This window comes from Pelodiscus sinensis, chromosome 23, assembly GCF_052426305.1.
Source record: "Pelodiscus sinensis isolate ZL-2025 chromosome 23, ASM5242630v1, whole genome shotgun sequence".
NCBI classification, from domain to species: domain Eukaryota; kingdom Metazoa; phylum Chordata; order Testudines; family Trionychidae; genus Pelodiscus; species Pelodiscus sinensis.
The window spans coordinates 1,825,509-1,850,002 of NC_143074.1; the positions used below are offsets into that span (position 1 = coordinate 1,825,509).

The following is a 24,494-nucleotide window of genomic DNA, read 5'->3' on the forward strand; positions in this document are numbered from 1 at the left end:
CGAGCAGGCGGCGCAGTGGCAAGAACGAATTGAAAGCTGCTCCGGGCCCCTGGGCTTGTCCCCCGGCTACGGGCACGTGGAGTGGGAGGGATTTGGGCGTGGGCCTTGTGACCGTTCAACCTTCCCCGGGCACCAGACCCCCGGGCGAGGGAGGGGCGGCCAGTCCTGCCCCACAAGGCCCTGCAGGCTCGGGCTCAGCCCTGGGACTTTCTAGTCTCGGCCTGGCCTGAGATTGCTCTGCGCGCTCCTTGGCACCACATGGTCAGACTGGCCCCTTCCCCAGCCAGGACACTGCTGGCCGAGGTCGCGCCCCCTCGTGCGCCTCTGGGAGCCAGACAACGAACGTCCCCTCCAACCCGGGGGCCTCTGCCCCCCATGTAACAATGCAGGGCCGGGCCCTCGGGCGTGAGCGCTGCAGACCAGTCTTGTGGGCACAAACCAATGTGAAACGGGCAACCCTCCAGCTGCCTTTGCTTTATCCACCCAGGGGAAGCTACATTTTTGGGAAATGAGAAAAGAAAATAGCATCTTCTGATACTTTCTAGCAAGGAGAGGAATTGTTAAAAAATCTCCTAAAATTGGAAAAAAGAACAACCCCAAAAGCAAAGACGAGTCACTATAGAACCATGTGCAATGAAAATAACTTCGACATTCAATTTTTCTCCACAAAACCATTTTTATCGTTTTTAATCAGTTCTAGTCCTGCTGCACTGCACTGGCTTTGGCTATAGAGCTCCCTTGTTCTTCCCTCTCGCTGGGAGTGGTCTAAGTGCCGCTCCGTGGGACAGTGATCACGCTAGGGGGGTGGGTTCCACATGCGCCCACGGGCTGGCGCCTAACGAGAAGGTCTGTAGTGTCATCTCCAGATAAATGGTTATTATCACAAGCCTATTATTGCTATAGAAGAGCTAAGTATAATCATGGTAACTAACTCCCTGATTGGTTACACAGGCCTAATTTTCATCTCAGACATCTTGTAGGAGTAATTGTACCCTTTCCCTGAATACCAGTTCATCCCATTAGCATAACTTTCATGGTCCCCTTTCAGGTATAACCCATTCAGGTTGGATTGGTGACAATCCCTGTACCACCAGGCCCCCTGAAAGGTTACAGCGCAGTGTCTCTCAGCCTTGTCATTGTCATGGTCCTGGGTTGAAAACATCATGCCACTGTGTTCGGTGAAGGAATCCCCTGTGGAAACAATTGGATTTCTCTATTATAGGTTTGTTCAATGACAAGCCAAGCGAGAGAATCTCTTTTTTTTCACGTTTACAGCAGACAGCAGCAATCTCCCCGGGGTCAGGAGTGAGACGGCAGTTCTACTTCCCGTGGGGAATATTTTTCACCACCTACACTGACTCCACCAATGTCAGGGTAAAGTCACCCACACAGAAGCTCTTCAGAGGGCACTTTCCTCAGCCCTAATGAAGGGGAAATGACCCGAGCGCCCAGTGACAGCGGCCCAAACGAAGACATGGGCAGCTATCACAGGGAGCCAAAACAACAGGGCATCCCACGCGTCACTGCAGAGACGCGGGCAAGCGAGCTGGGAAGGAATCTGGAATTGACCCTGCCCAACAGGAAATCTTGGGAAGCGGTTGTGACGTGTGGTCCCATGATGAGCTGGCTCCTGCAGCCCGAAGGGAGAAGAGCCCATAGGCAGCAAGCAGCTTCCCACCAGGATACAGGCATGTTCTCTCTCTTCCTTGTGACCTTTAGGCAGGGATGTCCCTTGCAGAATGATCATCAGGAGCAACCGCCCTCCCCCCCGGGCTTATTCCAAACGGCATGTGGGATTTTATCGAATCAAAGGATATCACATCTACTGCTTCCCCTTTTCCTCAGCACTCGTTCCTGGAGGGACACTTCCCACTTATGTGTGTGCAACGGACTGTTCCTCCCTCAGTGGACTGCAGTGGATTTGTCCTCACTGAAGTTGATTCTATTGACCTCAGACTATTTCTTCGGGTTGTCCGGATCATTTTGAAATACAATCCTATTCTCCAAAGCATGTGCAGCCTCTCCCAGCTTGGGATAGTCTGTAACCCTCGTAGGTGTACTCTCTGTGCCAGGGCCTAAACCCTGGATGAAGATATTGACCAGAACCAGTCCCATCGCATATCACTGTGTCCTTGCAGCATGACGGGAACCATCGATAATGCTTTCTGAGACTGGCTGCCCAGCCAGCGATGCACCCACCTTATAGGAGCTGTAGCTAGATTGCATTTTCCTAGTTTGATAGTCGAGAGGTCATGTGAGACTGTAACAATCGCTTTACGGACATCTAGATATACCACGTCAGCTCCTTCTCCCCTTTCCCACGGTTTGTCATCTTGCCAAGGAAAGCGATCAGATTGATTTGACATGATTCGTCCCTGACAAATCCATGCTGTTACTTATCACCTTGTTATCTTCTAGATCTTTGCAAAATGATTGATTAATTATTTGCTCCATTATCTTTCCTGGCACAGAAGTGAAGCTGACTGGTCTGAAATTCTCTGGGTTCTCCTTACTTCCCATTTCATTGATGGGCACTACATATGCCCTTTTCCATGAGACATGCATGGTGGTTATTGTTAATTAATCTGGGTGCTTAACAATTGATTGTTTCCTAATTCAAGTCTCTTTCCAGATATCGAAATTAGGCTGTCTGGTCCACAGGTCCGGGATCCCGTTTGTTCCCCTTTTCGGAGATAGGTGCCATGTTCACCCTTCTCCGGTTTTCTGATACCTCGCTCATCCTCCAGGAGTTTTCTCCACAATGACTGAGGATTCTAAGATTGGTTCAGCTCGCTGTTTACGCCCTGGCCTACACTACCAAGCTTGTTATTTCAAAATAACGGGCCACGGAATTCGAAATCTGTACTCCTGCTTTTCATCAGGAGTAATGCTAATTCTGAGCATTAATTTGAACAAATTACTCCCCAGTGCTTCCCGAGGTTCTAAGTCTGAGGTAGCGCATCCACATTAACGGAGTTTGGACTGATTTCAAGGCTTCTGCATATTGTGAACACTGTAGTTTGAATTTATTACACCAGGAGTTACGAAGTCAAATTTACTAAGTTTGAAATAGTTTCCTAGTGCAGACATGTTTCCTTTGTGCCTTAACATTTGTTTCTCTGGCTCCTGCTGACTTAATTAGATCTAATTTATCTGAATATTATAACTCCTCCTCCTCCTCCCCCCTCCCATACATTTGCGCTTGCTCTCCTTCCCCCTTGTTAACAGTGTGTTGAGCAGAGCCGGCCCGAGCCATTCGTGCACCCCGGGCCTCGGGAGCGTGGCTCCGCCCCCAGGAGTGCTACGCGTGTGAGGCTCCGCCTTGCCTTCATCTTTCTCTTGCTGCTAATGCGTTTAACGCCCCTCTTCCTATGGCCTTTGCTGCCCCTTTCTAGGAGTAACTCAGCAATCCCGCAGTGATGCGCAGCAGACTCTGTATGCTACAGACACTCTCTGGTTCGGTATTTGGGAGTCCGGCTGCAGTGGGCACGAAATGGGACCTTTCCACCCACTCAGTGACGTGTACCACCTCTGGTGCCACTACTCTGTTTAATCCAACCGTTTCTCGGGGGCATTAAGATCCAGTTTAGGAAAGTAACCAGCAGTAGCTGTGCCCACCTCTGCACAGCTGCTTTCACTAGGCCGGGGGCTGATATTACGCGATACATGTTGTTGTCCCTAGATCCGGTGTGTCTCCTACGCTAGCTCAGCAGCAGAATAACTGGTGTTTCCTGAGAGACATCACTTCCACCCGGCACATTGCCATTTGCTTCTGCCACCGAGTATCCTGCGTCCCTTTGGCTTTCCACGTTTCCATCTGCCACCCGCCATAAAGGACCCTCCTGGAACCTACCTGCTGTGCCTCCTAGAAAGGATCCAAGGGTCAGCATATAGTTGCCAAACTCGCCTGCAATTATGAATGACGCAAACTTGGCATATCGATTGTTGTCGTCAAAATCTCTGAGATCAACACGCAGCTCCTGGCGTCCTTGAGAGAACAGTTTACAGCAAACTTATTTATTACTGTTATGGATGGTTTTTATAGCCACTCAAGGCTTGAAGCTCAATCCAGGCCCCACTTTGTAGGCACCATTATGGCCATCTCGTTTGATCGCCTGCCTCACATGCATCACAAAATTTCACCCACTGATTCTTGTGACTGCGTGGGGGGCTGTTAGGGAAAGGAAGCATCACTGATGTCTTTACCTTGGGACGTCAGCAGGTGGATGTTGTCGTTCCCCAGCCAGAATTCTGACAGCTGGCTGCCGAATCCCGTCTTGTACGACTTCCAGTCCCGGTAAAAATCCACGGAGCCGTCCGCCCGTCTCTGGAACACCTGCAGGGGAACGGGAGACTCTTAGCTGGAAACCCCACTTTGTCACCCTCCCACACAGAGCGTGAGACTGGAAACCCCGAGGCAGCAAAGCGTTGGGGAGACGGACAGTGTCAGCTCCAGTTCAGCCTGAGGGGACTAGCGCAGAGGGCTTGTCCGGAGGATCACAGTGTAGCTTGGCAGCAACAAAGGGTCACGTGCTCCAAAGTGTACAGCCCTGGCCTGGCAATCAGGACTCGGTTCTACACCCAGTTCTGCCATTTGGGTAAGTCCCACGGCCTCGGCCCTCTGTCACCCCTCTGCCTGCCCTGTCTGCAGAGACTGTGAGCTCTTGAGGACAGGGACTGTCTCTCGGTCCGTCTTTGCCCAGCCCCCGGCACCATGGGGCCCTGATCTTCATCAGATTCCGGAGGCTCTCCTGGGACAGTCACAGGCACAGCAGAGTGTCAGTGGGACGTATATACAGGGGTCAAACCCTTTGTCGCCTCGGCTCCCTAGAACGCTCTCTCCACTCAGGCACAAGCTGCCAGAGCGATGCAGCAGCCGATGCCGCTGGCCTGTGACTAGCGTGGAAGGAAGCAGGAATCCTGGTTCCAGCCCCTATTGAGGAGGCTCCGGGAGCCGGGCAGAGAACAGCCAGAAGGGGGAATCCGGGGACCTGTGTCGTACCAGTGACAAATGTCCCCTCAGACGGGGTCTTTTGGTTCTAAGGCTCCAGGCTCCCTCCATGAAACCCCTTGTGCCCACTGCCCAGGTGTCTGGAGACTTTGGGGAGGGTTGGGGGGTTAGCAGGGCCCGCAGAGTGTCCGTGGTTTTGTTCAGCTAAGCGGGGTGAGATCACAGCATCAGAGTCTGTGCCCTCGTGCTTTTCTCCGAGCTACAGCCCCCTGGCTAAGGGCACCTCCCATCCCGGGCCTGGAAATTGGTGGGTGTTCAAGAAAAAATATCCAGTGAGCTTCATTATGCGGTGTTCTTACAATCCATCCTCCACCATCCGTGTCCATGTCACAAAGCACGGTCATGGCGTGACAGTCGTGGGTGTAGATGGTGTACCAGCCGCTCATGTGGTTCCCTCTGGCTAACAGCTCCTGGCAGCTCTTTGCTCCTGGGTGAAAAGGAATTGCAATTTGTAATTGGTTGTTTGACTCTGCTCGGAGCAGGATTCAACGGCTTCTTTTGGCGCACTGAGGGCCAAATTGCAGAATTGCAGAATCATCTCTCTAAATATAAAAAAGTTTTCCTGCGTGGAACAGAATGACCTCATCAGGTTCTTTGGCTGTCAAAGCCTCCAGGGAGAGGGGTTGGCGAGCGAAGCAAACTGCAGGCACAGCCCTCTAGTCTAATCGGAAAAGTAGCTTTTCCTCTCCTCCCAGGGCTGGATTAAGGGGGGGATAACAGGGGAGCTGCCCAGGGCACCAACCTATGGGAGGCACCTGATAGCAGCTGCAAGGGATGCTGTGTGTCTGCATGGCGCTCCTTAGAGCTGCAATCAAGCACCGTGCACCCAACTGCAGATGTAAGGTGCACCGGGGGGCAGGGCTGTGCATGCGCCATGCGCCCAGGGGCGGAGCAGTGTATGGGAACTGCGTAGTGTGTGTCCTGTGAAGTAGATTGTGGTCTCTCTGTATTCCAGCGTTGGAGAACCAGCAGAGCAGCAGCATATGTACATAGCTAGACTTTTCCTGCTCCCTGCAGACACAACATGTGCCCAACCCGACATGTTCCTTGTGAGAACACCTTGAAAACTCATGGGAATTGAAATGTGCACAAGGAGTTAAACTGCAAATGCCCGTACAGCCATTTGAAATCCATGTTTGAGCCAGAAGGGCTTCAAGTTATCATGTCACTCGGGTGACCGTTTTCCTCCAAAGAATGTCAGATCCTCCCAGGAATACTCAAGAAACAGTTTGCCAGTGCACGGATCATTTGAGACATGTCTCCACATAAATTCACAGGCCACTTCTTAACTATAACCGCACTCATTTTTATAGACCGAAATCCTTTTGCTGATCGCCTGAGAATAAGAAAATGGGTCAAGCAGAGATGTGGGTTTTTTTCAATTTGTTTGGTGCCAATGCGTTTTCATGTTCACTTCTCTGGATGGAATGAGACAACATTTAGGGTCATAAGAAATTCTCACCTTTCTGACACTGCATTTTATAGATGTCTGCCTCCGCTGGACATGAAAAGAAACACAATGGAAAGTTAAATGTATCCAGAAAATTATCTTTTGTCTTCTAAACTATGCAGTTGGCTACAGTGACTGCAGGGATAGCGAAGTAGTAGTTATGCTGAAAAGGCTTATAAATAAAAAACAAGTGGAAATGGAATCACACACATCTGGGCTCTGAGTCTTCTAACCTGAGCCATCAATACGGCTCGCATTATATAGCCAACACTGTTTTGTAATCTTCTCATGAGGCTCCTTCTTGCATTGCTAAAAATTGGTTTTTAACAAACTTAATTAATTACTGTTCAGTTCACAGGAGCAATGAATGCAAAGAAAAAGTCAGGGGAGTTGCATATGATTACGCTAGCTGTGAATTTGACTCAATATATTTAAAAAAATCCAAGTGTCAATGGGAGAATATCCATTAAAGTCCTGATAAATAAAAGGTAGTTCCTTTAACCGGACATCTAAATACAATCCATTTCTTGTGATTCATAGTCTCAGTACATTGGAAATACAAGGGAGGTAGGAGACAGTAACCTTCTCCAGGATACACATCCAGATCTAAAGATTTCACCTACATTTCAGCTGTTATCTTTAACACCGAGGGTGCTCTGCCTAGCGTTGGTTTGGATGTTACAAAACATGGATGGCACCTGTTTCTGCAGGCAGGGCTATTTCTCCCTTTGTAAAGCCCAAATCTCACAGAACAATCAGTGATCTTGATACTGTGACGTGATAACTAGCCAAGACGAGAGCTCCTCAAGCCACTAGACGTTAGTGCTGAAGAAATGAAACTGCAATGATGCGCACAGTACAAGGGAGAGTGCAGAGGGTCTCACCGGGTATTCCATCGGGTCCAGGATCTCCTGAGACTCCTTTACTTCCTAAAAATAGAACTCAGTGTAAAATCCGTGTTTTGCCTAGATGCCACCTGCATAATTCAACCTCTCACCACAGCAATCACGTGGGTGTAATTGTGCACGGGGCTAGGAGAAAGCCATGCACCCCTTACACTCTGAGCAATCTGTTAATGTTGGTTTTGTGGGCCTCAGGTGATGCATTTACAGTGTTGCCGACTCATACGGTTTTGTCACGAGTTTCATGATAATTATTGTTTTCCTGAAAGCCCGACATGCTGGGACCATATGGGTCTGAGATCATTACAGCCTTCGTTCTTAAAGGAAAAGCTGTTTTCTAGCCCTTGAGGCTGTGGAGGATGCTTAAAAATGTGACCCTGGTAGAACCTAAACACTGTAAACAGAAAGCAAATCAAAAGAAAACCAAGTCTGTTATCTGTCCATAATATCATGATTCTAAGAGCAGTCCCCTGATTTTTTGTGAATCTGACTCAAGATAGTCAGTTATTAGGGCTTGGCAACATGCATGTATCTTTCCTTCTGCACTGGCGGAACTGAAATAGGCTTTGGCTATGTCTACACTGCATTTTGGGCCTATTTCCCATGACTGCATGGGACCTTATGACATAGAGCATCAGAGATTATAATTAGAACCGGGGAAAATTTTCCAGCTAATATTTTACTCAACAAAATATGTTTTGTCAGAAACTTTCAGCAAAGCAGAAAAATGTTTCCAACTGTCCATTTCAGAACATCATTTTCATTGTCATTGGGCTGTTCAAGGGAGACACAGAGGAGAAGAACCATGGCAGGACTCTCACCTTTCAGTCCAGGGGGGCCAGCAGCACCTCTTTCTCCTGGACGAACAAAAGATAAAATAGGAAAGGTTGGTCAGAGATTCCCCGATTTTGGTTGTGGAGCAGAACAGAAGTTGTGTTGGAATAATAAACCCTTTATTATCAAATATTATCAAAGATAGACACTGAAAATGGAGAAAGCAAATGAAAAGAACACCAAGAATATTATTTGTCCATAACATCATGATTTAAAGAACGAATAGTCTAGTAGCCCCTTTTTGGGGGCTGTTTTTTAAGTCTTTCCTGTGACAGAATAACTCAGCTATCCCTCTGTAGCTTATCTACTCGCTGTCTCTATTTTCTTCCTCCCCTCCATTTTTTTTTCCTTCTCCCCCCTTCCCACCTTCCCTTATTTATTCTTGGATCTGGACTTCCAACACTCTGGTCATCTGAAGAAGTGGGCTGTGCCCACGAAAGCTCGTGATCCCATCTACAGGTTTTGTTAATCTTTAAGGTGCTGCCAGACTATTGAAGTTTTTCCTGTTACGGGCTCCCTCGGCTCCCCCTCTGAAGCTTTTGAACAAGATATTCAATCATCTGGGGTTGGCAGTACTGCGTTCATCTCGTCTTCTGCACTGGCTGAACTGAAACAGGCTTAGGCTTTGTCAACTACTCTGCAGTGGGACCTATTTCCTGTGCCTGCGAAGGACGTTGTGACATATTGGACATTGTAATTGGAGCTGGGAGACAATTTTCCAGCTAATATTTCATTCACCGTTTTGAAATGTTCCAACTCTTCATTCTGGAAGACCGCTTTTTTTTATTTGACAATTAGGGAAAGACACGAGGACACATCTTGTTCAACTGGCACCGATTCCATTTCAGCTTTTGCTTTCAAGAAGCTGGAAGGGAAAAGAGTCCAACGAAACAGCGCAGGGAGACTGTAGGTCTCAAGTCCTCTGTCACCGTGAACACCACCACAGGGTGCCTGGCTCCGCAGCGAGAAGAACCATCGCAGGACTCTCACCTGTCAGTCCAGGGGGGCCAGCAGCACCTCTTTCTCCTGGTTGAACAAAAGATAAAACAGGAAAGGCTGGTCAGAGATTCCCCGATCTCGGCTGTGGAGCAGAACAGAAGTTGTGGTGGAATAATAAACCCTTTGATGTCAAATAGAGGGAAGGGAAGCCAGGGTGGCTTTGGAGCCCAGATATTATACGCACTGGTGTTTGATAAAGAGCGCTAATTAAATATTTTATTCAAAACAAATTTCCTCTTTTTAGGTCACATAATAGGAAAACAAAGCTCTTTTGCCCTTTTTACTTTACCTTTTGAGCCGGTTTGTCCCACTTTTCCAGGGATCCCCTGGCTTCCCTGTTTTCCTGCAAACACAGAAAACTGACTGAATCCTGATTACTGAGTGTGTGAAACCCCCTGCCCCCTGGGATCAAATTGCAATGACCCATCCATGTCGAAATTCAAACAACGTATCTGCATCCGGCCCCCTGGCAACTGCTCTCACATCAGGATCCCCTAGCAGGGATGTTTGCATGGAAGGCCATTGAAGTCAGTGGGACAAGCACATCTTGCTGTAGTGTGGGAATCAAAGCTGGTAAACAATCATGCTTACATGCACCCATTCAACGTGCCATGGCTCGTGATACTAATCACGTTGTACTCTTCTCTAGTCCTTCATGCAAAGTTCTCAGAGCATTGAAACGAGCCTCTCAAAACCTCTGGGAAGCAAAGGATAGTTATTCGCATTGTACAGAGAAGAACAATGAGGCTCAAAGGAAGTGACTTGACTAAGGTCATACAGCAAAGCAGTGACAGAGATGAGGAAAGAACCAGGGGGCTTGGTTGCCAGTCAGACCCTCCGAAGGGAATGGAGAATCTTTCAGAACCTGGTTATTCTGAAACGCCGATCGCCCACCACAGCATGTGGGCGCCTTGCCATGTTTGTACACAACGCAACAATAATTCCCATTTACATCAGCACCATCCACGACTTACTCCCTTCAGTGCCGGGAACACACCTTTTACTCCTGGAGCTCCTGGGTCTCCTCTGGGCCCCACCGCGCCTGGAATTCCTCTGCAGCCTTGGAGAAAGGAGGCTTTCTGGGTACCGTTGAGGCCCACTAAGCTCACCTCTGGGGAAAGAAACGAACCCGTAATCAGTGGTTGTTCAGATCTCTGGATCAGAAACGTTCTGCAGAAACCCAGAGGGAGAAACCCAGCAAACAAAAGCCTGGATAGTTGCTGCCTTTTCTTTCCTCCATGAGCAATAAACCCACCATTCCCGCCAGTTACGCATTTGTGTCAATGCTCTGATACCGCACGTTGGCTCATTCCTGTTAATCTTGGTTTTACGTTACAGTAAAAGCCAAAGTTCAAAAGCAGTTATTCAGAACTTGTGTTTGAAAGAAATCACTACAGAGTTAATTTTGATGTCCACAAGCCTGGGCAGTGTTTGCAATCCAGCCGATGCGGCACTGGACTAGTTCATGAGAAATTAACTGCAGAGTCAGAAAAGGAGAATGAATCAGAGAGAAAAACAAAGAGCTGCTGTTCAGGGAAGAAAATGTCTAAAAGGTAAAATAATTTGAAAATCGTTATGAGCTCAGATAAGACATTTTTAAGAATTGAATATAATTTAATCCAACAGAGCCCTCCCTATATTATACACCTGGTGAAATATAAAATTATCTATGGAGACATCAGTGGAGAAATACAGGGACACTGGAAATACTTGAGGCAAGCAAAATGTGGAGGGATTAATATTTTCTGTGATATAGAAACTGCCTCCTAACCTAGTGCATTCTGCCATAGATTGTACATAGCAAATGATTTTCCAAATGACCATGAGTTGCAGGAAATGAAATGAGAAAGCAGGAGCAGAGATTGCAACACCAGAATTCAACCCTAATTCAGCAGGGCTCCCTTTCCCTTCAAAGAGAGTTTGCCTGGATGAGGTCTGCACACATTCGACTAAATCCTCCATAAAGTCATAGGATTACACAGGGTGTGTAGACCACATGGGTCCGTTGATGGAGTCATGTAAACTAGTTTACCCAGCATCGGCAAAGAAGAGGGGATTTAAATAATCCCCTCTTAATTAAAGTAAGTATGGCCGCCGCCCTGTGCCGACGATCAGCTCTTCCAGCAAAGCGCGGTAGTCTAGACACGGATTGGTCGGCTGAGGAAGCCTTTGCCACCTATGCTGTAAGCCTCGTTTCTCGAAGCATAAGGGATCGGTCGGCAAAGGCTTTCCCAGCCGACCGATCGGGGTCTAGACTACCGTGCTGTGCCGGATCAGTTGATTGTCGGCACAGTGCGGCGGCCATGTTTATTTTAATGAAACAGGGATTTAAGGACTGACATTTCATTTTCTAGCCTTTGGCTTAGCAGACTGCATGGGGCTGTCAGTCACTATGTTCAAATGATTTAGGTCCAAGATACAAAGGAGCTGGGAGCTTTAGACAGACAGCCCAGCTACAACACAGAGAGGCTAGAATTTTGGAAATGAAGATGAGGTACAGGAGGTGCAATCCAATTTTGAGGACTCTTACCGGAGAAGAAGAGATTTGCACCAAATAATCTGCAAAAACCGCGCCTGTTTTTTGCACCCCTCCAGTCTGTGCTGTGCACTTCTGCCACACAGGTTAGATTGTACCAAGTAGTTTTGTACAAAGAAGCTGTTACATGGCACCGCGAGCAGGCAAAGCACCACAGAACTGCTGCCCAGTTCCCAGTTCTGCAGGGCCCAGCTGGGCAGGGAGCAGAGGCTGAAATGCAGCTGTGAACAGGGATTGTCTGTCCCTCACCTGGGCAGGTGTCCTGAGCCTGACAGACCGTTACTGCTAGACAGAGCAGCGGGACGAGCCATTTCCGGGCAGCTCTCCCCATGGCTGGGGCTGGTCTCTGCAGTGGCCGCTGCACTCGCCTTCTTCCCACCTTCTCCTCTCCCTGCTAGCCAGGAGCCTTTTATGTGCAGGGAGGAGGGAGCCTGGGGCCAGGGAAGAGCTGCCTGGCCCATCCCAGCGCCTCCTTCCCACGCCCCACATTCCAGCCGGTCCCACTGAGCGCTTGCAGCTCCAGCGGTCACAGCGGCAGCTGACGCCGTGGCCTGGCAGGACGTGGCCGGGACGGGAGCAGCAGCCACTGCTGCCCCAGGGACGTTACTGGACGGAGCCGGGCGGAATCGTTGCTCCCAGTGTTGGTGCAGGGGACTGTGTCTGCTGACAGACTGAAAGAGGGCGCCCAGGAAGGAGCCCGGTCTGACCCACTGCGCCCCGCCCAAGCCCCCCGCTGACCTCCCGGGGAGCAGGGTTGGGCGCATTGACTAGCCACCTGCTCGATTCTTAGTGGTGGGGCAGTAGCCACGGGAGGCCTCGTGTCACACGGGCCCCGCTGTGCTCCGTGCGGTGCTCGCCCCCAGGCGCCGACAGCAGCGGGTGGATGGGCTCCAAGACCAAGGGACCACTGTGCCCCTCTGGTCTGCCCCCCTGTGCCTCTCAGGCCCCAGCGCGCCCCAGAATGACCCCAGAGCAGATCTTGCCGAGGAGCAGCCAGTCGTCGCGGTACCACAGTCGGTGGCGGGGAGTCGGCCCCTCCCTTGGCCAATGGCTCCGGGGCTGACCCCGCTCACCGTTCACAACGTGCGCCTGATTTCCCATCCGCATGGGTCTGGCTCCAGCCTCCAGCCCTCGCTGCCCCCAGCCCTTACAGCCTGGCCGGCCACGAGAAATGGAGCGGGGAGGGGAGGAAGGAACTGGTGTCCCAGTGCCGGCAGTGCTACGTGTGCCCGTGTCAGAGAAACAATCAAGGCCAATGGCTCATGCCCAGGCTGTATCTGCCGATATAGCACAGCTGCTTTTTCCATATGCACGTGGGGCATTCAGGGACTGCAGCCTGGCGGAGGCTCCAGACGGCAGATCACTGCCGTGGTGCCTTTGCTTCGGTGCAGGCATGTCTGCGGGATTCCAGTCTGCGCAGCGGGAGGCAGCTGCTGGTCTGATGGTCCCTCTCTTTGTGCTGGGGAAGCGCGAGGACACTTCCCACTGGGCTGTTGTGGTTTGTACGTGGCACCAGCGCTCCAAAGCCGCCCAGGGGCTATGGGAAGACATGGCTCTCAGTCTGGCTACCGCCGTGAGACTGGGCCTGGCAGCAGAAATCACACAACCCCGTGGAAACGGTGGAAGCAAAGGGGATCCTGCCACACTGGGCGGTGGCACAAACCTGGCAAGCAGCCAGTCAGGGGAACAGCAGACAAAGGAGGAAAGATGCACGGAGAAGCAAAGCTCAAGAGTTTGTCGGGAAAACATTGGGGACTGCTCAAGATGTGGTGGGAACGTGGCCTGGAGGGTGCCCAGCGTTCGGAGAGCACTGCAGTGTCAGTGGGAAAGACAATCGTTGCGCCCCCGTCCGCACCCAGGGTCAGCGACTCCGCAAGGGGAAGCAAACCCTTTGCTTGTGCAGTAATGCAAGAAGGGAGCCGGACGCTCTCTGGCAGCTGTCCCTGAGGAGGAAGGGGCAGGTGAATGACGATTCCTTAGACACTAGTGGGACTGTCACAACCGACAAGCTGCAGACTGGTGCTCGGGCCAATGTTGTTTCAGGGATTGGTGTTAAAAGGTGGAAAAGACCGAGGGCCCCGGGGAGTGAACAGTCTCTAATGGGGGAGCTCAGCAGGGTCTATAGCCTCGTCATGCCCCTGGGTAACGGGGAGTCCCTGGGTCTGTGCTCTCCTGCAGAGATTGAAGGGCCAGAGGCTCCAGCCTCGGCAGCTGTGGTATTGGCAGGGTGGGAGCTGGAACCTCAGGGCTGTTTGCATCGCCGCACCCTGGGGCACTTGTCCCCTTTGCCCCTCTGCCCCGCAGCGGCTCTGGGCGAACTCTTTCCTGCTATAGGTCCATGCGTCCTAGATTCACTCAGAACTGACAGACAGTGAAAGGGAATAAAACCCCTGCATGAGAAGCACCGCAAGCCCCAGGGTGGTACAGAGAGTGCAGGTGGGCGGGGGAAAGGGCACATTGTCCAGGACGTTTGATACAACTGCAGTAGGAGCAGGGGCGGATTCGGGCGTAGTGCATGCCCCACTGTTTTAAAAAAGTATCGTCCAGCCTCAGGGAGGGGAAAGACTTTGCAGAGGTCAGAGCTAACGAGGAGACTTTACCGAGAGTAATGAAGGCTGTTAGCACAGAGCGGTCAGGACATTACGCACCGTGTCCCTATTTACCGTTGGAAGCAGAACCATCTGGCTTTGGTGGCTGCTGTTTAAAGTAAAGAGGAGAATTGTGCCTGAGATATAAAAAGCCGACATGCTCGTGGGAATGGATGATGGATTGCTGTGTATGGAGAAATGCAATTATAGAGCCAGAGAGACCAATAGGCTCCTTAGAGACTAACCAAAAAATACAGATGGTATCATGAGCTTTCGTGGGCACAACCCACTTCTTTGGATGAATGGATCAAGAGGCACAGAGTGGCACAGAAACCCCAAAGGGAGGGAGGTGGAGGAGAAAGGGAAATAAACTCCTTTCAATTCTAGTGCTAAATGAGGCTAGTAGAGTGGACTCTCAGTGTCCAATACTTAACTTTTGATGCCATTTGGGTGTTGAATATAACAACCCCGCCAGTTCATGTTTTTCAGTCCCTGGGTGAAGGTGTCAAATTTGCATACACAGGCCAGTTCCACAGACTCTCTGCCCAGTTGGTCCCTGAAATTCCTTTGCAAATAATGGCCACTTTGAATCCACTAGTGAGTGCTCGGGCAGGTTAAAATGTCACCCAGCAGGTTTCTGAGAGGTGCCATTCTGAATGTCTGGTTTGGGTCCGTTCAGCCTTTGGCGCAGGGACTGTCCGGTGTGGCCAATGTGCATGGGCACTGCTGGCCCATGGTGGGATCTAGCCCATTCGAGGATGTGCAGTTGTAGGAGCTGCTGTGGTGGCTGACGCGGTTAGGCCCTGTGGCCGTGTTGCTTGTAGAGACGTATGAACAAAGTTGGCAATGCAGATTGAGGGGTTATGGGCGGATGCGTCATCTGGCTCTGGGAACCCAATAAAAAATGGGGCTGACAGCCCAGGATGGTGTTACACCAGGGCTGGCCAGTCATTATTGGTGGAGGCCACGCCACGAATTTGGGAGGTGCTGGAGGACCCCACCCTTCCATGCTATTAATGGAAGAGGAGCGGGGTTGGAGATGGGGTTTGGGTGCAGAAGGGAGCTTGGGGGAGGTGACGGGGGCACAGGGCTGGGGTCTTGGAGGGAATGTGGGTGCAGGATGGCGCTGTAACGTGGGGTCAGGGTCTGGGTGGGATGGGGGAGCAGAGGGCTACGTTACCAGGGGCAGAAGGGTGGGGGGGCAGAGGGTTGAAGCAAGGGCAGAGTGGGGTGCAAGAGGCAGGCTCTGGCTTGGAGGTGCCTAGCAAGGGGGCCCTCACCGTGCAGCCCAGTGGGCCCCTCCAGCATGCCGCTCAGGGCTAACAGGCAGCTCGCACAGGTCGGTGTGGGAGCTGTGAGATTGCGTTGGGGGCAGGGCAGCGCACAAAACCTCTGCTCTCCCCAGCTTGTGGGGGTATGCAGGGATAGGGCGGGCCAGGCAGCGAGCTCCCACAGGGCCTCGGCCCATCGGGTGGTTGCCAAGTTGTATTCGGCCCACGGGCCGCCATTTCCCAGCCCGGCGTGAGACCAATCACAGCCCAGGCAAGCGCTTCCGCCCTGAGACGGCCCCTTGCCAGGGACCGAGGGGCCGTAGCGAAGGTGCCCAGGTGCCGAGCCGGAGGGGGAGATGGCCGTGGCAGGGCTGTAGCTGGGGCAGGCTCAGGCCCTGGCTCGGGTCCTGCTGTCTCCCCAGGGAGAGCCGTGCTCCGAGCCCCACTGCCCACATTTCAACTGGCCCAGAGAGGGGGGCTCCCAAGAGGGGGCTCCGGTGAGGGGCCACCAATGGCAGGGCCTCCATTCGGCCAGAGGGCCCCCCCCCGGTGCCTGCCCGCGGCGCGGATGCCGGCTCTGCTGCCACAGCGGGTGCAGACTGTGGCTGGTGTGGGGCCTGGGCCGGCGGGAGCAGAGGGCAGGGCCTGGGCTCGGCCGGGGCCGTGGGGAGAGACGGGAGCCAAGCAGGCGGCGCAGCAGCAAGGACGAATTAAAAGCTGCTCCGGGCCCCTGGGCTTGTTCCCCGGCTACGGACACGTGGAGTGGGAGGGATTTGGGCGTGGGCCTTGTGACCGTTCGACCTTCCCCGGGCACCAGAGCCCCGGGCGAGGGAGGGGCGGCCAGTCCTGCCCCACAAGGTCCTGCAGGCTCGGGCTCAGCCCTGGGACTTTCTAGTCTCGGCCTGGCCTGAGATTGCTCTGCGCGCTCCTTGGCACCACATGGTCAGACTGGCCCCTTCCCCAGCCAGGACACTGCTGGCCGAGGTCGCGCCCCCTCGTGCGCCTCTGGGAGCCAGACAACGAACGTCCCCTCCAACCCGGGGGCCTCTGCCCCCCATGTAACAATGCAGGGCCGGGCCCTCGGGTGTGAGCGCTGCAGACCAGTCTTGTGGGCACAAACCAATGTGAAACGGGGAACCCTCCAGCCGCCTTTGCTTTATCCACCCAGGGGAAGGTTCCCGGGGCGGATGCAGCATCTGCGGGTACCGAGTGGCGCAGCCCGGGAAGAAGGGCGTGGCAGTGCTAGGAGCTGCCAGGAATGGAATCACCAGACAGCAGAGAGCCGGCCGGGAAAGGAGACAGGGCCGAGACAGCCCTGGCCGGCAGTTTGCAAACTGAGAGATTTTCTGTGGGCAAACAGAGTTTTAAAAGCACCGGGACATTTCCGTGAATTATCACTGACATCGCCATGTATTGCTTGGCAGGGAATAAATCATAAAATATTTTATTGAGCAATCGCTGAAAATATTGACGTGATAATGACCATATTTTTTTCTTTATAGAAAGCTACATTTTTGGGAAACGAGAAAAGAAAATAGCATCTTCTGATACTTTCTAGCAAGGAGAGGAATTGTTAAAAAATCTCCTAAAATTGGAAAAAAGAACAACCCCAAAAGCAAAGACGAGTCACTATAGAACCATGTGAAATGAAAATAACTTCGACATTCAATTTTTCTCCACAAAACCATTTTTATCGTTTTTAATCCGTTCTAGTCCTGCTGCACTGCACTGGCTTTGGCTGTAGAGCTCCCTTGTTCTTCCCTCTCGCTGGGAGTGGTCTAAGTGCCGCTCCGTGGGACAGTGATCACGCTAGGGGGGTGGGTTCCACATGCGCCCACGGGCTGGCGCCTAACGAGAAGGTCTGTAGTGTCATCTCCAGATAAATGGTTATTATCACAAGCCTATTATTGCTATAGAAGAGCTAAGTATAATCATGGTAACTAACTCCCTGATCAGTTACACAGGCCTAATTTTCATCTCAGACATCTTGTAGGAGTAATTGAGCCCTTTCCCTGAAGACCAGTTCACCCCATTAGCATAACTTTCATGGTCCCCTTTCAGGTATAACCCATTCAGGTTGGATTGGTGACAATCCCTGTACCACCAGGCCCCCTTAAAGGTTACAGCGCAGTGTCTCTCAGCCTTGTCATTGTCACGGTCCTGGGTTGAAAACATCATGCCATTTTGTATGCTGAAGGAATCCCCTGCGGAAACAATTGGATTTCTCTATTATATGTTTGTTCAATGACAAGCCAGGCGAGAGAATCTCTTTTTTTTCACATTTACAGTTGAGTTGCCACAGACAGTCTGGCAATCCTGCAGGGAGTTGCTAAATTTCTCATAGCAGCAGACAGCAGCAATCTCCCCGGGGTCAGGAGTGAGACGGCAGTTCTACTTCCAGTGGGGAATATTTTTCACCAGGCCTAGTTCTGAGAGCATCTCCACACAAGACCGGGCAGAAAACTCTTCAATTAGCAGACAGACTATCAGAGTATGGAGCTGCCATCAAGGCCAAAATGCTGGTGTGCCAAGACTGCGTTCCTAGTACTCGCAAGGGCTGGGGGGAGCCATGGAGAATTTGTGCTCCTCAGGAGAAAGGGTTAAACATTTCCCACCTACACTGACTCCACCAATGTCAGGGTAAAGTCACCCACACAGAAGCTCTTCAGAGGGCACTTTCCTCAGCCCTAATGAAGGGGAAATGACCCGAGCGCCCAGTGACAGCGGCCCAAATGAAGACATGGGCAGCTATCACAGGGAGCCAAAACAACAGGGCATCCCACGCGTCACTGCAGAGACGCGGGCAAGCGAGCTGGGAAGGAATCTGGAATTGACCCTGCCCAACAGGAAATCTTGGGAAGCGGTTGTGACGTGTGGTCCCATGATGAGCTGGCTCCTGCAGCCCGAAGGGAGAAGAGCCCATAGGCAGCAAGCAGCTTCCCACCAGGATACAGGCATGTTCTCTCTCTTCCTTGTGACCTTTAGGCAGGGATGTCCCTTGCAGAATGATCATCAGGAGCAACCGCCCTTCCCCCCGGGCTTATTCCAAACGGCATGTGGGATTTTATCGAATCAAAGGATATCACATCTACTGCTTCCCCTTTTCCTCAGCACTCGTTCCTGGAGGGACACTTCCCACTTATGTGTGTGCAACGGACTGTTCCTCCCTCAGTGGACTGCAGTGGATTTGTCCTCACTGAAGTTGATTCTATTGACCTCAGACTATTTCTTCGGGTTGTCCGGATCATTTTGAAATACAATCCTATTCTCCAAAGCATGTGCAGCCTCTCCCAGCTTGGGATAGTCTGTAACCCTCGTAGGTGTACTCTCTGTGCCAGGGCCTAAACCCTGGATGAAGATATTGACCAGAACCAGTCCCATCGCATATCACTGTGTCCTTGCAGCATGACGGGAACCATCGATAATGCTTTCTGAGACTGGCTGCCCAGCCAGCGATGCACCCACCTTATAGGAGCTGTAGCTAGATTGCATTTTCCTAGTTTGATAGTCGAGAGGTCATGTGAGACTGTAACAATCGCTTTACGGACATCTAGATATACCACGTCAGCTCCTTCTCCCCTTTCCCACGGTTTGTCATCTTGCCAAGGAAAGCGATCAGATTGATTTGACATGATTCGTCCCTGACAAATCCATGCTGTTACTTATCACCTTGTTATCTTCTAGATCTTTGCAAAATGATTGATTAATTATTTGCTCCATTATCTTTCCTGGCACAGAAGTGAAGCTGACTGGTCTGAAATTCTCTGGGTTCTCCTTACTTCCCATTTCATTGATGGGCACTACATTTGCCCTTTTCCATGAGACATGCATGGTGGTTATTGTTAATTAATCTGGGTGCTTAACAATTGATTGTTTCCTAATTCAAGTCTCTTTCCAGATATCGAAATTAGGCTGTCTGGTCCACAGGTCCGGGATCCCGTTTGTTCCCCTTTTCGGAGATAGGTGCCATGTTCACCCTTCTCCGGTTTTCTGATACCTCGCCCATCCTCCAGGAGTTTTCTCCGCAATGACTGAGGATTCTAAGATTGGTTCAGCTCGCTGTTTACGCCCTGGCCTACACTACCAAGCTTGTTATTTCAAAATAACGGGCCACGGAATTCGAAATCTGTACTCCTGCTTTTCATCAGGAGTAACGCTAATTCTGAGCATTAATTTGAACAAATTACTCCCCAGTGCTTCCCGAGGTTCTAAGTCTGAGGTAGCGCATCCACATTAACGGAGTTTGGACTGATTTCAAGGCTTCTGCATATTGTGAACACTGTAGTTTGAATTTATTACACCAGGAGTTACGAAGTCAAATTTACTAAGTTTGAAATAGTTTCCTAGTGCAGACATGTTTCCTTTGTGCCTTAAGATTTGTTTCTCTGGCTCCTGCTGACTTAATTAGATCTAATTTATCTGAATATTATAACTCCTCCTCCTCCTCCCCCCTCCCATACATTTGCGCTTGCTCTCCTTCCCCCTTGTTAACAGTGTGTTGAGCAGAGCCGGCCCGAGCCATTCGTGCACCCCGGGCCTCGGGAGCGTGGCTCCGCCCCCAGGAGTGCTACGCGTGTGAGGCTCCGCCTTGCCTTCATCTTTCTCTTGCTGCTAATGCGTTTAACGCCCCTCTTCCTATGGCCTTTGCTGCCCCTTTCTAGGAGTAACTCAGCAATCCCGCAGTGATGCGCAGCAGACTCTGTATGCTACAGACACTCTCTGGTTCGGTATTTGGGAGTCCAGCTGCAGTGGGCACGAAATGGGACCTTTCCACCCACTCAGTGACGTGTACCACCTCTGGTGCCACTACTCTGTTTAATCCAACCGTTTCTCGGGGGCATTAAGATCCAGTTTAGGAAAGTAACCAGCAGTAGCTGTGCCCACCTCTGCACAGCTGCTTTCACTAGGCCGGGGGCTGATATTACGCGATACATGTTGTTGTCCCTAGATCCGGTGTGTCTCCTACGCTAGCTCAGCAGCAGAATAACTGGTGTTTCCTGAGAGACATCACTTCCACCCGGCACATTGCCATTTGCTTCTGCCACCAAGTATCCTGCGTCCCTTTGGCTTTCCACGTTTCCATCTGCCACCCGCCATAAAGGACCCTCCTGGAACCTACCTGCTGTGCCTCCTAGAAAGGATCCAAGGGTCAGCATATAGTTGCCAGACTCGCCTGCAATTATGAATGACGCAAACTTGGCATATTGATTGTTGTCGTCAAAATCTCTGAGATCAACCCGCAGCTCCTGGCGTCCTTGAGAGAACAGTTTACAGCAAACTTATTTATTACTGTTATGGATGGTTTTTATAGCCACTCAAGGCTTGAAGCTCAATCCAGGCCCCACTTTGTAGGCACCATTATGGCCATCTCGTTTGATCGCCTGCCTCACATGCATCACAAAATTTCACCCACTGATTCTTGTGACTGCGTGGGGGCGCTGTTAGGGAAAGGAAGCATCACTGATGTCTTTACCTTGGGACGTCAGCAGGTGGATGTTGTCGTTCCCCAGCCAGAATTCTGACAGCTGGCTGCCGAATCCCATCTTGTACGACTTCCAGTCCCGGTAAAAATCCACGGAGCCGTCCGCCCGTCTCTGGAACACCTGCAGGGGAACGGGAGACTCTTAGCTGGAAACCCCACTTTGTCACCCTCCCACACAGAGCGTGAGACTGGAAACCCCGAGGCAGCAAAGCGTTGGGGAGACGGACAGTGTCAGCTCAAGTTCAGCCTGAGGGGACTAGCGCAGAGGGCTTGTCCGGAGGATCACAGTGTAGCTTGGCAGCAACAAAGGGTCACGTGCTCCAAAGTGTACAGCCCTGGCCTGGCAATCAGGACTCGGTCTCTCGGTCAGTCTTTGTCCAGGCCCCGGCACCATGGGGCCCTGATCTTCATCGGATTCCTGAGGCTCTCCTGGGACAGTCACAGGCACAGCAGAGTGTCAGTGGGACGTATATACAGGGGTCAAACCCTTTGTCGCCTCGGCTCCCTAGAACGCTCTCTCCACTCAGGCACAAGCTGCCAGAGCGATGCAGCAGCCGATGCCGCTGGCCTGTGACTAGCGTGGAAGGAAGCAGGAATCCTGGTTCCAGCCCCTATTGAGGAGGCTCCGGGAGCCAGGCAGAGAACAGCCAGAAGGGGGAATCCGGGGACCTGTGTCGTACCAGTGACAAATGTCCCCTCAGACGGGGTCTTTTGGTTCTAAGGCTCCAGGCTCCCTCCATGAAACCCCTTGTGCCCACTGCCCAGGTGTCTGGAGACTTTGGGGAGGGTTGGGGGGTTAGCAGGGCCCGCAGAGTGTCCGTGGTTTTGTTCAGCTAAGCGGGGTGAGATCACAGCATCAGAGTCTGTGCCCTCGTACTTTTCTCCGAGCTACAGCCCCCTGGCTAAGGGCACCTCCCATCCCGGGCCTGGAAATTGGTGGGTGTTCAAGAAAAAATATCCAGTGAGCTTCATTATGCGGTGTTCTTACAATCCATCCTCCACCATCCGTGTCCATGTCACACAGCACGGTCATGGCGTGACAGTCGTGGGTGTAGATGGTGTACCAGCCGCTCATGTGGTTCCCTCTGGCTAACAGCTCCTGGCAGCTCTTTGCTCCTGGGTGAAAAGGAATTGCAATTTGTAATTGGTTGTTTGACTCTGCTCGGAGCAGGATTCAACGACTTCTTTTGGCGCACTGAGGGCCAAATCAATTGCAGAATCATCTCTCTAAATATAAAAAAGTTTTCCTGCGCGGAACAGAATGACCTCATCAGGTTCTTTGGCTGTCAAAGCCTCCAGGGAGAGGGGTTGGTGAGCGAAGCAAACTGCAGGCACAGCCCTCTAGTCTAATCGGAAAAGTAGCTTTTCCTCTCCTCCCAGGGCTGGATTAAGGGGGGGATAACCGGGGAGCTGCCCAGGGCACCAACCTATGGGAGGCACCTGATAGCAGCTGCAAGGGATGCTGTGTGTCTGCATGGCGCCCCTTAGAGCTGCAATCAAGCACCGTGCACCCAACTGCAGATGTAAGGTGCACCGGGGGGCAGGGCTGTGCATGCGCCATGCGCCCAGGGGCGGAGCAGTGTATGGGAACTGCGTAGTGTGTGTCCTGTGAAGTAGATTGTGGTCTCTCTGTGTTCCAGCGTTGGAGAACCAGCAGAGCAGCAGCATATGTACATAGCTAGACTTTTCCTGCTCCCTTCAGACACAACATGTGCCCAACCCGACATGTTCCTTGTGAGAACACCTTGAAAACTCATGGGAATTGAAATGTGCACAAGGAGTTAAACTGCAAATGCCCGTACAGCCATTTGAAATCCATGTTTGAGCCAGAAGGGCTTCAAGTTATCATGTCACTCGGGTGACCGTTTTCCTCCAAAGAATGTCAGATCCTCCCAGGAATACTCAAGAAACAGTTTGCCAGTGCACGGATCATTTGAGACATGTCTCCACATAAATTCACAGGCCACTTCTTAACTATAACCGCACTCATTTTTATAGACCGAAATCCTTTTGCTGATCGTCTGAGAATAAGAAAATGGGTCAAGCAGAGATGTGGGGTTTTTTTCAATTTGTTTGGTGCCAATGCGTTTTCATGTTCACTTCTCTGGATGGAATGAGACAACATTTAGGGTCATAAGAAATTCTCACCTTTCTGACACTGCATTTTATAGATGTCTGCCTCCGCTGGACATGAAAAGAAACACAATGGAAAGTTAAATGTATCCAGAAAATTATCTTTTGTCTTCTAAACTATGCAGTTGGCTACAGTGACTGCCGGGATAGCGAAGTAGTAGTTATGCTGAAAAGGCTTATAAATAAAAAACAAGTGGAAATGGAATCACACACATCTGGGCTCTGAGTCTTCTAACCTGAGCCATCAATACAGCTCGCATTATGTAGCCAACACTGTTTTATAATCTTCTCATAAGGCTCCTTTTGCATAGCTAAAAATTGGTCCTTAATAAACTAAATTAATTACCGTTCAGTTCACAGGAGCAATGAATGCAAAGAAAAAGTCAGGGGAGTTGCATATGATTACACTAGCTGTGAATTTGATTCAATATATTTAAAAAAATCCAAGTGTCAATGGGAGAATATCCATGAAAGTCCTGATAAATAAAAGGTAGTTCCTTTAACTGGACATCTAAATACAATCCATGTCTTGTGATTCATAGTCTCAGTACATTGGAAATACAAGGGAGGTAGGAGACAGTAACCTTCTCCAGGATACACATCCAGATCTAAAGATTTCACCTACATTTCAGCTGTTCTCTTTAACACCGAGGGTGCTCTGCCTATCGTTGGTTTGGATGTTACAAAACATGGATGGCACCTGTTTCTGCAGGCAGGGCTATTTCTCCCTTTGTAAAGCCCAAATCTCACAGAACAATCAGTGAGCTTGATACTGTGACGTGATAACTAGCCAAGACGAGAGCTCCTCAAGCCACTAGACGTTAGTGCTGAAGAAATGAAACTGCAATGATGCGCACAGTACAAGGGAGAGTGCAGAGGGTCTCACCGGGTATTCCATCAGGTCCAGGATCTCCTGAGACTCCTTTACTTCCTAAAAATAGAACTCAGTGTAAAATCCGTGTTTTGCCTAGATGCTACCTGCATAATTCAACCTCTCACCACAGCAATCACGTGGGTGTAATTGTGCACGGGGCTAGGAGAAAGCCATGCACCCCTTACACTCTGAGCAATCTGTTAATGTTGGTTTTGTGGGCCTCAGGTGATGCATTTACAGTGTTGCCGACTCATACGGTTTTGTCACGAGTTTCATGATAATTATTGTTTTCCTGAAAGCCCGACATGCTGGGACCATATGGGTCTGAGATCATTACAGCCTTCGTTCTTAAAGGAAAAGCTGTTTTCTAGCCCTTGAGGCTGTGGAGGATGCTTAAAAATGTGACCCTGGTAG

General features: G+C 50.9%; 1 protein-coding gene across 1 annotated transcript; it reads right to left on the bottom strand.

Moving 5' to 3' along the window:
- Window positions 1-522: 522 nt before the first annotated feature.
- LOC102448059 (ficolin-2-like) lies at window positions 523-6,507 on the bottom strand. Its single transcript, XM_075905971.2, has 5 exons — window positions 6,474-6,507; window positions 5,311-5,438; window positions 4,207-4,336; window positions 3,854-3,988; window positions 523-1,191 (listed from the first exon to the last, which is right to left on the bottom strand). Exons 1-5 carry the CDS (start codon window positions 6,487-6,489, stop codon window positions 944-946), a joined length of 657 nt encoding a protein of 218 aa, XP_075762086.2. The 5' UTR covers window positions 6,490-6,507; the 3' UTR covers window positions 523-943.
- Window positions 6,508-24,494: the final 17,987 nt, after the last annotated feature.